Genomic DNA, 13,893 nt, shown 5'->3' on the forward strand with positions numbered 1-13,893 from the left:
CACCCCCCCAAAAAAAACCATGGTGCTCAGTTCTACTCTGTAACACATGGGATTGCCATGAGTCAGAGCTGACTTGAGAGCAATGGGTTTGGTTTGGTTTTTGCTGTTCTTAAACTAAGGCAGGTATGATGTATCTGGAATTTCACTGGCCCTGAAATCCTACTGTGTAGGAAGTATTATATGCGGTGTCACTTGCTTGGACTTACATCATGCATTCATTAAGCCTTAAATGCTTGATTAAAGTAGTGAGAGAGGTGACCAAGGCTTAGCACATTAATTCGCTGCTGAAGCTCATTAAGTTTAACTCAAGCAGAAAAATCTAGAGTGGTTGAGGAAGAAAGGCTTTCAGTGTTCTCTGGTTTTCCAGCGACAATATCGGCTTTTGGTGAAGACAGATGAGAAGATATGGAGTGGGGAATAATGAAGAAATGAACTTGCCAGTAGAATGAATGGAAGAATTATAGTGACAAAAAAAAAAAAAAGGAGCTAACCAACAATCAGGGCTCATCTTACTGATATTTTAAATTCCCAACGATGACTATGTAGCCCAAGGTGTGACTCACAAGTAGCCAGCTGGGTGACTAGATCTCATCTTCCTGCCATAATCTGTAGATCTCAGTGTGCTTAGTGCTGCATGTAAACTTTCACAATGACTGAACTCTCCCTTCTTCATTTAAATGAAATGAACGTAATAGCTTTTTGGGGGCCTTTTTTATGTGGTTATATTTTAGGCAAAATTCATTCTAAACGACATATGACTGATACGTGGGCAAAGTATTCCATAAATAATAAAAATGACCTCTTTACATAATTATGACAAATATGCTACTGGTAAAGTCAATCAGTGATGATAGAAGCAGGAAGCCAAATGGCTCTAAAATCCCATTTATCTCACAGAGCTATAAATGAAGATTTAGGAGTGCTCATCAGATAAAATGGCAAGAAAAACACAGAAATCAGATTTACTGTATACATGGGAAGATGAAGAGTGCTAATAGTCAAGGCAAGTCTGAGCACTTATATTCACTAAGTTCTCTTCCTTGGTTTTTCATGCATGCTAGGAATTATAAATACTGTACTGCAGAATGTTTGTTTCAACAGCAAATGCAATAGATGAGCAATTTAGCATTGGAAGAAAAAAGGTAGATGGTGCATGCATAGTAAAGACAGACATTTCCTTTATTATCTGAGAGGAAAATGGAAAAGGGATTGTATGAGGTGCAATTTGGATGGCTAGAGAACTAGTTCAGCTTTTACCCACATATACTTCCCTCTTACCTTGAAGTCAATCACAGCAGGGTTTTCCTTCACTGATTCTAACCACTCAGAAAAGACCTTCTCCTCCGGCCCAGAGCTCCCTTTCTCCCACGCCAAAGCCGCTGCGTACTCACTCCTCCCTCCTTGAACCAGGGATATGGATTTCTCTGCTCCCTGCAAAAACGAACCTGCAAGACATTTCAAGAAAATTATCCATTTAATTTTATTGCAAATTTGTACTTTGAAGAGGGGCTATTTGCACCAGAGAGTACAGTAATGTAGCTCCATTAAGTAAGCTAAGTGAAAAGCAAGAAAATACTTCTCATCCCTTTAGGGAGCTTAATAATAGAAATGATAATAGCACTGCTAAGAGCTACCATTTATTTAGCATTTTGCACGTGCCAGCCTCTTTACACCCATTCTTTTACAAAATTCTCACAACAACCCTGAAAGCTAGGTATTATTATAACAGTGGACATTGAAGCTAAAAGTAATTTGACCCGAGTCATTAAGGCTGGGCTGGCATGCAAAAGCAATCCAGGTTTTGACTACTCTTCGATGACAAAACAGACTTTTGGTTTATATTAGCTTAGGTCTTGGGTCACGGAAATAACATAAACAACATGGATTCTGATATCCAATCAACTGACTGCAATGCTGCAGACTCCCAATTAAAAAAAAAAAAAAGGTAAAATGTTCCTTTAAACTTAAAGAAAGGGGTAAGAGTACAACTGAACAAAAGGGGGAAGGCACAGAAAGTATGACTGGTGAAGAGCTGCCTTCTCAAAGTAGAGTCAACCTTAATGACCTGGATGGAGTCAAGCTTTTGGGACTTTTATCTGCTGATGTGGCAAGACTAATATGGATAGGAACTGAATAATAGAAAATTGTAGTGAGAAATAAAAGCAAATGAAATGGATGCTAGTTAAGGATATTAATTTAGTATTTATTCTGGGGTCTCATGAATCCTAAAGTAAGATAGTCTAGAATGATTAGACTAATATTCTCCCTACAAAGAAAGCACTATGGTTGTTTTTAAAGTGAGGTGCATAAGAAAATAAAGAGGAGTAAAGAAGAAACTTTTTACATTTTTATATTTACTTTTCATACAAAAATAGTCTTTGCTGATATATACCAATTGACAGTGGTTTTAATGGGCTATTTCATATTTGGATTGTTGTTGTTAGGTGCCATCGACTTGGTTCCAACTCATAGCGACCCTATGTACAATAGAACAAACCACTGCCTGGTCCTGCACCATTCTCACAACCTTGCTATGTTTGAGCCCATTTTTGCAGCCACTATGTTAATCTGTCTTGTTGAGGGTCTTCCTCCTTTTTGCTGACTCTCTACTGTACCAAGCATGATGTCCTTCTCCAGGCATTGGTCCCTCCTGATAACATGTTCACAGTACTTGAGAGAAGTCTCAGCATCCTCACTTGTAAGGAGCATTCTGGTTGAATTTCTTCCAAGACGGATTTGTTCATTATTCTGGCAGTCCATGATGTATTCAATATTCTTTGCCAACACCATAATTCAAACTCATCAATTCTTCTTTGGTCTTCCTTATTCATTGTCCAGCCTTCACATGACTGAAAATACCCTGGCTTGGGTCAGGTGCATATTAGTCCTCAAAGTGACATCTTTGCTTTTTAACACTTTAAAGAGGTCTTTTGCAGCAGATTTGCCCAATGCAGTTTGATTTTTGATTTTGATTTCTTGACTGCTGCTTCCATGGGTGCTGATCCAAATAAAATGAAACCTTGGACAAATTCAATTTTTTCTCCATTTACCATGATGTTGCTTATTGGTCTAGTTGTGAGGATTTTTGTTTTCTTTATGTTGAAGTGTAATCCCTACTGAAGGCTGTAGTCTTTGATATTCATTAGTTAAGTACTTCAAGTCCTCTTCACTTTCAGTAAGCAAGTTTGGGTTATCTGCATATCGCAGGTTGTTAATGAGTCTTCCTCCAAATCCTGGGTAGCATTCTTCTTTATATAGTCCAATTTCTCAGATTATTTGCTCAGCATACAGGCTGATTAAGAATGGTGAAAGGATACAACCCTGACACACACCTTCCCTGATTTTAAACCACACATTATCCCATTGTTCTGTTTGAATGACTGCCTCTTGGTCTATGTACAGGTTCTGCATGGGCACAATTAAGTGTTTTGGAATTCCCATTCTTTGCAATGTTATCCATAATTTGTTATGCTCCACAAAGTTGAATGCCTTTGCATAGTCAATAAAACACAGGTAAACATCTTTCTGGTATTCTCTGCTTTCAGCCAAGATCATCTGACATTAGCAATGATATCTCCTGCTCCATGTTCTTTTCTGAATCTGGCTTGAATTTCTGGCAGTTTCTGTCGATGTACTGCTGTAACCGTTTTGAATGATCTTCAGCAAGATTTTACTTGCGTGTGATGATGATATTGTTCAATAATTTGCCCATCCTTTGGATCACCTTTCTTTGGAATAGGTACAAATATGGATCTCTTCCAGTTGGTTGGCCAGGTAACTGTCTTTCAAATTTCTTGGCATAGACAAGTGAGCACCTCCACCGCTGCATCTGTTTGTTGAAACATCTCAATTGGTATTCCGTCAATTTCTGGAGCTTTGTTTTACCCCCAAGCCTTCATGGCAGTTTGTACTTCTTCGTTGAATACCATCTGTTCTTGATCATATGTTACCTCCTAAAATGGTAGAGCGTCAACCAATTCTTTTTGGTACAGTGACTCGTTCAACATTTTACCCATAGAATCCTTCAAATTACAACTCGAGTCTTGAATTTTTTTTTCAGTTCTTTCAGCTTGGGAAATGCCGAGTGTGTTCTTCACTTTTGGTTTTCGAATTCTAAGTCTTTGCACATTTCCTTATAATACTTTACTTTGGCTTCTCTAGCTGCCCTTGGAAATCTTCTGTTCAGCTCTTTTACTTCATCATTTCTTCCATTTGCTTTAGCTACTCTACATTCAAAAGCAAGTTTCAGAATCTCTCCTGACATCCATTTTGGTCTTTTCTTTCTTTCCTGTCTTTTTAATGATCTTTTGCTTTCCTCATGTATGACATCCTTGATGTCATCCCACAACTCATCTAGTGTTCAGTCATTAGTGCTCAATATGGCCATTCTTGAGATGGTCTCTAAATTCTGGTGGGATATACCAGGTCGTACTTTGGCTCTTGTGGACTTGTTTTAATTTTCTTCAGCTTCAACTTGAACTTGCATAGGAGCAATCGATGATCTGTTCCGCAGTCCATCCTAGCCTTGTTCTGACTGATGATATTGAGCTTCTCCAATGTCTTTTCCCACAGATTGATACCATATATTTCATGAATGGATTGATACTGGAAAGGACTATGTATGAAAGCCATGATATCTATTATAGATTGAATTGTGTCCCCCCAAAATTTCTGTAAATGTGGCTAGGCCACAATTCCCAGTATTGTGTGATTGTCCACCAATTTGTCATCTGACATGATCTTCCTATGGGTTGTAAATTCTGCCTCTATGATGTTAATGAGGCAGGATTAGAGGAAGTTATGTTAATGAAACAGGACTCAATATACAAGATTAGGTTGTGTCTTAAACCAATCTCTTTTGAGATATAAAAGAGAGAAGGGAGCAGAGAGACATGGGGAGTACATACCACCAAGAAAGAAGCACAGGGAGCAGAGCGTGTCCTTTGGACCCAGGGTCCCTGTGCTGAGAAGCTCCTTGACCAGGGGAAGATTGATGAAAAGGACTGCCCCCAGAGCCAACTGAGACAGAAAGGCTTTCCTTGGAGCTGGCACCCTGAATTTGGACTTCTAGCTTCCTAGACTGTGAGAGAATAAATTTCTCTTCGTTAAAGCCATCTACTTTTGATATTTCTGTTATAACAGCACTAGGTAACTAAGATAGTATCCTAAAGAAAGAGTGAGAGTTAAGCTTATTTACCCATCTATTAGCTGGTTTGAACAAACCTAACCCTCACAAGTGAAAAAGTGGCTTAAAAAATTTCATAAAGAAAATACAGATTTAAGATGATTCTGATAATGCAAACCATCAGCACAAAAACTAGTAAAAGGAAAATAGATATTTCTAACACACGGTTCTCATAAGCTACAACGTGAGATTAAAATCAAATCTGGCCAAAACAATGCTAAAATTTTCATGGGTCACTATGAGTTGGTCTTGACTCGATAGTAACTGGTTTGGTTTCTGGTTTTTACATAAAATAAAGATTTTTCATTAAAAATGAATCTTGCCCTAAGTATCTGAAGTCACCACTATAAGAAAGACAATGAAAAATTCTGTTTATTTTATATATACTGTCTTTTGAAATATTCTGTTTTATGCATTTGTATATTTTTTTATGCATAATATATTTTCAAAATAATATATTTAAATGATTTGTTTGTTAGTAAATATACATTATGTTAGTGCCCTGGTTGCACAGTGGTTAAGAGATAGGCTGCTAACCAAAAGGTCGGCAGTTCGAATCCACCAGCTTTTCCTTGAAAACCCTATGGAGCAGTTGTACTCTGTCCTATAGGGTTGCTATGAGTCGGAATTGACTTGATGGCAATGTGTTTTTTTATACGTATGTTAGGGTTATAGCCTCAAAATTTTTTTTACTGATATCATTGATGTTATTAGTTGCTGTTGAGTTGATTCTGACTCATGGCAACCCCATGCAACCCCATGTGTGTTGGAATATGTTTTAGGCTGTTATAACAGAAATACCACAAGTGTATGGCTTTAACAAAGAGAAATCTATTTTCTTATGGTCTAGGTGGTTAGAAGTCCGAATTCAGGGTGCCAGCTCCAGGGGAAGGCTTTCTGTCTCTGGTGGCTCTGGGGGAAGGTCCTTGTCATCAATCTTCCCCTGGTCTAGGAGTTTCTCAGCACAGGGACTCCAGGTCTAAAGGAGGTGCTATTCTCCTGGGTCTGGTTTCTTGGTGGTGTAAGGTCCCCATTTCCCTCTGCTCACTTCTCTCTTTTATATCTCAAAAGAGGATGATTTAAGACCTCACCTAACCTTGTAGATTGAGTCCTGCCTCATTAACATAACTGCCTCTAATTCCACCTTATTAACATCATAGAGGTAGAATTTATAATACATAGGACAATACTGAGAATCATGGACTAGCCAAGTTGACATATTTTTGGGGGACACAATTCAATCCATAATAGAGTAGAACTGGGTTCCATGAGGTTTTCAATGGCTGTGATCTTTTAGAAGTAGATTGCCAAGTCTTTTTTTTTTTTTGAGGTATCTCACCAGCCTCTTCGGTAGTAGCCAAGTGTTTAACCATTTGTGCCACCCAGGGACTCCTAATCATAAGTATACATTTCAATTAATTTTTACAAAGGGAACACACCCATGTAATCACTACTCATACCAAGAAATGGAACACTAGCATCACCCCAGAAGTTTCCTTCATGCTCTCATCCAGTTGCTATTCCCTTTCCAAACACAACCACCAATCTTATATTTATCAGCATAGATTAGTTTTACTTGCTTTTGAACATCATATATAAAATCATATAGCATGTACTCTTTCATGCTTGGCTTTTTTCACTCAACATTATGTTTGTGAGATTTATTTATGTTATAGTGTGTAGCAGTAGTTAATTCATCTTGTTGCTGTAGAGTATTCCATTGTGACAAAGTATCACAATTTGATGAACATTTCAGTTGTATCAAGTTTATGAATAATGATGCTTTAAACATTCATGTTCATTTCTGTTGTGTATATACCTAGCAGTGGAATTTGTATATTCAGCTTTAGTAGATACTACTAACCAATTTCCAAAAATGGTTTTCTCAATTTATACTCTCAACAGTAGTGTATGGCATATTTAGTGGTTCCACACAGTGCCGATAGTTGTCAATTAAAAATTTTTGGCCATGGTTGTGCAATGGTAAAGCACTCGGCTGCTAACTGAAAGGTGGGCAATTTGAAACCACCAGCAGCTCTGCCGGAGAAAGATGTGTCAGTTTGCTTCCATAAAGATTACAGCCTTGGAAACCCTCAGTCACATGGGGTCTTGACTGAAGAAAATAAGTTTAGTTTTTGGTTTTACGGCCATGAAGTAGTATTTTATGGTTTTAACTGTATTTCCTCAATTCCCAGTGATGTTGATCATCTTTTGATATGCTTATTGGCAATTTCAGCATCCCTTTTTATGAAGGACTTGTTCAACACTTTTGCCTATTTTTTAAATTGATTGACTGCCTTTTTCTTTTTGATTTGTAAGAATTCTTTTTATATTCTGGATAAGCGTCCTGTGTCAGGCCGCATTTTTTCTTGTATCTGTATTCTTTAAATTTCTACTTCCATTTACCTGTATGTTTTATTATGTCACTTGGACAACTACAAAATTATAATAGCTGATATGAACTGAGTTTTAATGTGTGTCAGGCTTGGTTCTTATCACTTTATATGGATTATTTTAACTCTCTCAATAAGCCTATGAAGTAAATACTATTATTATTATTTTCATTTTACATGTGAGAAATCTAAACCACAAAGAGATCAAGAAGTTTGGTCTTGGCCACATGGACAATAAAACGTGGAGCCAAGCTTTGAATACAGACAATCTAGCTTGCAAGTTTAATCAATATGCAATGTATTCAATGCACCACAGTTAGAAATAATCTCTACAAAGAACATTTTACTTTCCTACTTAATAATCTTGGTGGAGTTCTGGTGGTGCAGTTGTTAAGAGCTATGGCTGCTAACCAAACGGTCGGCCCTTTGAATCCACTAGTTGCTCCTTGGAAACCCTATGAGGCAGTTCCACTCTGTCCTACAGGGTCGCTATGAGTCAGAATCGACTCAGCGGGAACGGGTTTGGTTTGGTTCTACTTAATAATCTTTGGTGCTTCCTACTGAATCCAGCAGTGTGTTACCCAATATCGTTTCCGTGAGTTTCCTGGTAAAGTATTTTTTTGGGGAACTGCATACTATAGCAGTTTCTTGAAAATCATAGTGTTCTTTATAATTTTAAAAACTCTGAGACTTTCTGCTTAACTCTGTTACACTCAAAGTTTTCCAATCTAAAAATGAACTCCTTTTCACACATAACACTTCAGGGTTATGAGAGTCCAAAAATTGCTTATGCCCAAATTCCTTAGCTAGGTGTATACATCTTGCTTAATGTGAATCAAACCTACCTTCCCAGCTTTATCTTATAAAACTCTCTTTTACATACCTTATGCTCAAGTCAAATTGAAAGGCCTGTTTATTTATGTGTTCATTCTTTGCCTGTCTGTGCCTCAATTTCCTATTTGTAAAATGAAAGTAATAATAGTACCATTCTCATGGGGTTGTTGTGAGGATTAAAAAATGAACATACACAAAACACTTAGAACAGTGCCTGTCATACACTAAGAGCTCAATGAAGGTTGATTGTTTATTCATGCTTTTGTTACTCTTTGTTCCATTCACTCCTTCGCCCATTGAGACTCATCTATTAACCATTGACAATGTTTCAGGCACAGTGCTAAACAGGGAGGATGTAAAACCCATGCCACTGTCCTAAATTTGCTTACAGCTCAGTGGAGGAAATAGAAAGTAAGCACAATAGAGTGTGATGAGTGCCATTGTTTTGTAAATACAGGTTGCAGTGAGAGCAAATAGAAGAGCATCTAACCTTAATTACGAGTAAGGATGGAGGGCATAACTAGGAAAGACTTCTTAGAGGAGATACTATATAAACTGTTGGCTAAAATTATAATTTCATGATTTGATTTGATTGGTCTAGAATGAATATTACATCTATATTATAATAAAAGCTGAAAAAATACAGAAACATAGTCATTATTCCCCTTGTTGCATAGTCTTAGTTCTATATGTTAAATGGAATCAGATCTCATTGCCTCGTTATTCCTGAGTTCTATATTTATTGGAGTAATATATTGTTCTTAATTTTTGTACATATTTCTTAACTCCCTTTGTCCGTACCACGCCTCTTTCAAGTTGCATCACGGACTTTCTATATGTACAGTCTTATGTTCGAGAGGACTCAGAGAGAAAAAGAGTCTAGTTTTATCTTTTGAGCTCTCAAGTATACTTCTGTAAATCTACAGCAAAATGATAGATTTGAAGGCCATGGTTTTCTATGTCAAGAGCTAGGCTTTTGAGAGAAAAAAAACAATTCTTGAGTTTTTAATGTTTGAATTCAAATATTGAGAATCAAATGTGCTAAGACTCAGAACACAGAATCATAGAATGATGGAGAATACACAATAACATAAGAGCCACAATCCTTTCCAAAAGGAGAAAATATTTCCTTTCCAAAAGGAGAAAATATTTTGAGTAGTGGGGAGAAGAGAGAATATTTAACATGTGACTAGGATTTAGATGTTTGTGGATTCCTCAGTGCAGGTCTAGGATTCTACAATTTTGGGTACAGTCTTGGGAAGGATGGTGACAGAAGAGAAACTGGATAGAAACCCAGATACGTTTGTATCTAAAGGAGGAAGAACATTCACTTGGCTTCTCCACTAGCAGGGTGGGAATGACAAGTGTTGCAGAGAATCTCTACATCCAACATGGCACCTAGGCAGGTGGCCATTAGGGTAGTCTCAAAGCTGTTTACACTTCACTGTGATGTGCAGAAAGCAGGAAGGAGTTCCCTAGACCTCAAAGATGGTGAGGAAGTATTGAGAGAGGGTTACAGACACAAACGGGCCAGGGGTTGGTATGAGGAAGATTCAAAGGGCACAAACCTAATAACCAAAGGCCAAGGCAGGATTATGGACATCAGGAGTCAGTACTAGTGCATACCGTTGAGAACCAGAAGAGGCAAGTGACAGCTGAGGCAAACAAAGGCAGAAGGCAGCATGCTGACAAAGGTCTCATTATTCTTCTGATTCCAGGGTGTTTTACACACCACACACACACACACACACACACACACACACACACACACAGACACACAGACACACACACACACACACACACACTGTTCATTCCTGGGATGCAAGAAAGGAGAATGGTGAGAGGGATCCTGAGTTTGATCAAGAAATAAAATTCAGAATATCTGGGTTGCATTACCTTGGCAATTTTATATTTTTTTACCACTTAGAATAAATGGGAATTTGACAGATATGTTGTATTCTATTTCAAAAAAATAAAAAAATTCCATCTTTCTATAACTGAATTATTTGAACTATTTGTTTCATTAATTTCTTTGTTGAACAGATTTTATACTGCAGTAGTTTTTTTCAATAGATGAACCACCAGAATGTGGAAATTCTCAAACAATATCATTAATATCATACACAGGTATAATTTTGCTGAGGATCATTCAAAAGCAGTTGCAGCAGTACATTGACAGGCAACTGCCAGAAATTCAAGCCAGACTCAGAACAGGATGTAGACTGAGGGATATCATTGCTGATGTCAGAGGGAACTTGACTGAAAGCAGAGATTACCAGAAAGATGTTTACCTGTGTTTTATCGACTATGCAAAGACATTTGACTGTGTGGATCATAACAAATTATGGATAACATTGTGAAGAATGGGAATTCCAGAACACTGAATTGTGCTCATGTAGAGCTTGTACATAGACCACAAGGTAGTCATTCGAACAGAAAAAGGGGATACTGTGTGGTTTAAAATCAAGAAAGGTATGCATCAGTGTTGTATCCTTTTACCATATTTATTAATCTGTATGGTGAACAAATAACCCGAGAAGCTGGACTTTATGAATAAGAACACAGCATCAGGATTGGAGAAAGATTCATTAACAACCTGTGATATGCAGATGATACAACCTTGCTTGCTGAAAGTGAAGAGGACTTGAAGCACTTACTGATGAAGATCAAAGACTACAGCCTTCAGTGTGGATTACACCTCAACATAAAGAAAACAAAAATCCTCGCGACTGGATCAATAGGTAGCATAATGATAAATGGAGAAAATATTGAAGGATTTCATTTTACTTGGATCCACAATTAACCCCCATGGAAGCAGCAGTCAAGAAATAAACAATGTATTGCACTGGGCAAATCTGCTGCAAAAGACCTCTCCTTCTCTTCCTCCGTTGCTGTTGAGTTGATTCCGACTCATAATGACCCTGTAGGACAGAGTAGAATTGCCCCGTAGGGTTTCCAAGGAGCCGCTGGTGGATTCCAACTGCTGACCTTTTGGTTAGCAGCAGTAGCTCTTAACCACTACACCACCAGGGCTCCAAAAGATCTCTATAAAGTGTTTAAAAGCAAAGATGTCACTTTGAGGACCAAGGTGCACCTGACCTAAGCCAGGGTATATTCAATCATGCAAAAGCTGGACAATGAATAAGGAAGATTGAAGAAGAATTGATGCCTTTGAAATATGGTGTTGGTGAAGAATATTGCATATATACCATGGACTGTCAGAAGAATGAACAAATCTGTCTTCAACCAGAATGCTCCTTAGAAGCAAGAATGGTGAGACTAGGTCTCATATACTTTGGACACGTTATCAGGAGGGATCAGTCCCTGGAGAAGGACATCATGCTTGGTAAAGTAGAGGGTCAGTGAAAAAGAGAAAGACCCTCAATGAGATGGAATGACACAGTGGTTGCAACAGTGGATTCAAACATAGCAAGGATTATGAGGATGGTGCAGGACCGAGTAGTATTTTGTTCTGTTGTACATAGGGTCACTCTGAGTTAGAACTGACTCAGTGGTACCTGACAAAAATAACAACTCAAGAATGAGTCTTCTAGAATTCTTTTGTTTTTGAAATGCCTTTCTGTTTTCTTTACACATGAATACACTTTTTCCCCTTTTTCAGAAATTTGTGAGCATCCTTCTGTTGTCTTCTAATATTGAATTTTTTATGGAGAAGTCTGAGCCCATCCAGATTTTGTTCTTGTTCGATAAGAGACTTGTTTTTTCAGCCCAGATACTTGAAAATTCCATTTAAAAAACTCTATATTTTGTAAATTAACCAGAATTTGTCTTGAAGTTGCATATTTTGAACTAGTATTCCTGATACACATAATCAAGGAAAGCTTCTTCTTCTCCCTTAATTTCAGGTCATGTTCTTATACAGAATTTAAAAAAAAATAGTTTTTCTGTTTCATTTTTTGGGATCTCTATTTCAGGAACACTAACGCCCATATAAGGATCCCTAGCAGTGCAATGGTTAAGCACTCGGCTGCTAGCTGAAAGGTTGACAGTCTGAAGCTATCAGCCGATCTGTGAGAGAAAGATGTGACAGTGTGCTTCCATAAAGATTTACAATTTGTTTGTTTTTGTCTCTTAGCTCTGAAATAGTCCTTTTTAATTCATTCTGATATTTAATATTTTTGGCTCTGAGCCCTTGATTTATTGAATTTATATTATTCTTACTATTATATTGTGTGATAAATTGGTAAATAATTTTCATCCATTCTTTGGTTTATGTTAATATTATTTATCTGTTTTTGTGTACTATGTTCCTTTTTTTCCTTTCTTACTATAATATGAAAGCATAGTTGTTAAGCCAGCTCTTCTCATCTTGCTTATGCTTAACATAGGCCTTTATATGTAGACCGTCTATGTGCTCTGATATTATATTTAAATTTACCTATTTATTATTATAGTAAAAATTGTATTTTTATTTGTTCCTTGTCTGTCTTCCCCATTAGAATATAAGTATCATATTTTAGAAGTTTCTGTGATGTTTTTTCCCTTTGTTCTGAGTAGACTGAGTAGCAACCAATGAAGCAAAGGCAGGGAATAAGGGAATATTACATACAGGAAGCAGTTATTTATAATGGCGAGACGTATGAGAAAGCATGACTTCTTTAGGTGATGGCATAAAGTTTTGCAAAGTAGAGAGAGAGGCAGGACTGTATCCTGAAGGCCATATGAAACCATGCTTTGTTTGAAGCATGAGTGTTTTATGATAAGATCTTCCCTGGAGAACATTTCTCACCGAAGGGTATAGAATAGGTTGGAGAAAGTCTAGACTAGAGGCATTAAGAGCAGTTAAGAGGCTTCTGTGGTAATAAAGGTGGGAATAATGAGGGCTTCGATGGAGGGTGTATCCAGGGAAATAGAGAGATTGAGACAACTTGGAAAGATATTAAGGATGGCACACAATGGCTTATACAGCATTACTTAGTGGATGTGGAGGCAAGAAAGAGGGAGAAATCAAAGACGACACCCAGATTTCTGACTTGGTTGATTGAGTTGATGGCAACGTCATTCATCAAGATGGGACTACTGTAGGAGAGGAAAGGGGAAACGGAAGGGGGAAAGCAGCCACTATGCCAGGCTCCTTATAATCATCACTTCACTTAATCTTCACAGCATTCTTTTTAGTTGACTGTATAGTAGGGAGAACTATTTGAGGCAGGCAGAGAATATGTGAAGTATTGATGCTTGTGGTAAGAGCCCTGGTAATGCAGTGGTTAAAGTGATCAACTGCTAATGGAAAGGTTGGCGATTCAAAACTACCAGTGGGAGAAAAATGTGGCCGTCTGCTTCTGTAGGGATTTACAGCCTTGGAAACCCTATGGAGTTGCTATGAGTAGGAGTTGACTCAATGGCAGTGGGCTTGGATTTAGGTTTTGGTGCTTGTGGACATTCAAGTGAGATGTTCAGTGGATAGTAGATGTCTGGAGCTCAGAAGAGATGTCTGAGTTGGAGATTAGTGTATAGGAA

The 13,893-nt window shown here is 37.7% G+C and overlaps 1 protein-coding gene across 1 annotated transcript in view; it reads right to left on the minus strand.

The window, feature by feature from the left end:
* Window positions 1-13,893, minus strand: part of C6 (complement C6) — an 82,170-nt gene that overhangs the window by 25,346 nt on the left and 42,931 nt on the right. The window contains exon 9 of the mRNA XM_004388437.3: window positions 1,279-1,445. Coding sequence (XP_004388494.1) covers window positions 1,279-1,445 — 167 coding nt within the window. The remainder of the gene's footprint in view (window positions 1-1,278; window positions 1,446-13,893) is intronic.

Source organism: Trichechus manatus, unplaced genomic scaffold (genome assembly GCF_000243295.1).
Source record: "Trichechus manatus latirostris isolate Lorelei unplaced genomic scaffold, TriManLat1.0 scaffold00212, whole genome shotgun sequence".
NCBI lineage: Eukaryota > Metazoa > Chordata > Mammalia > Sirenia > Trichechidae > Trichechus > Trichechus manatus.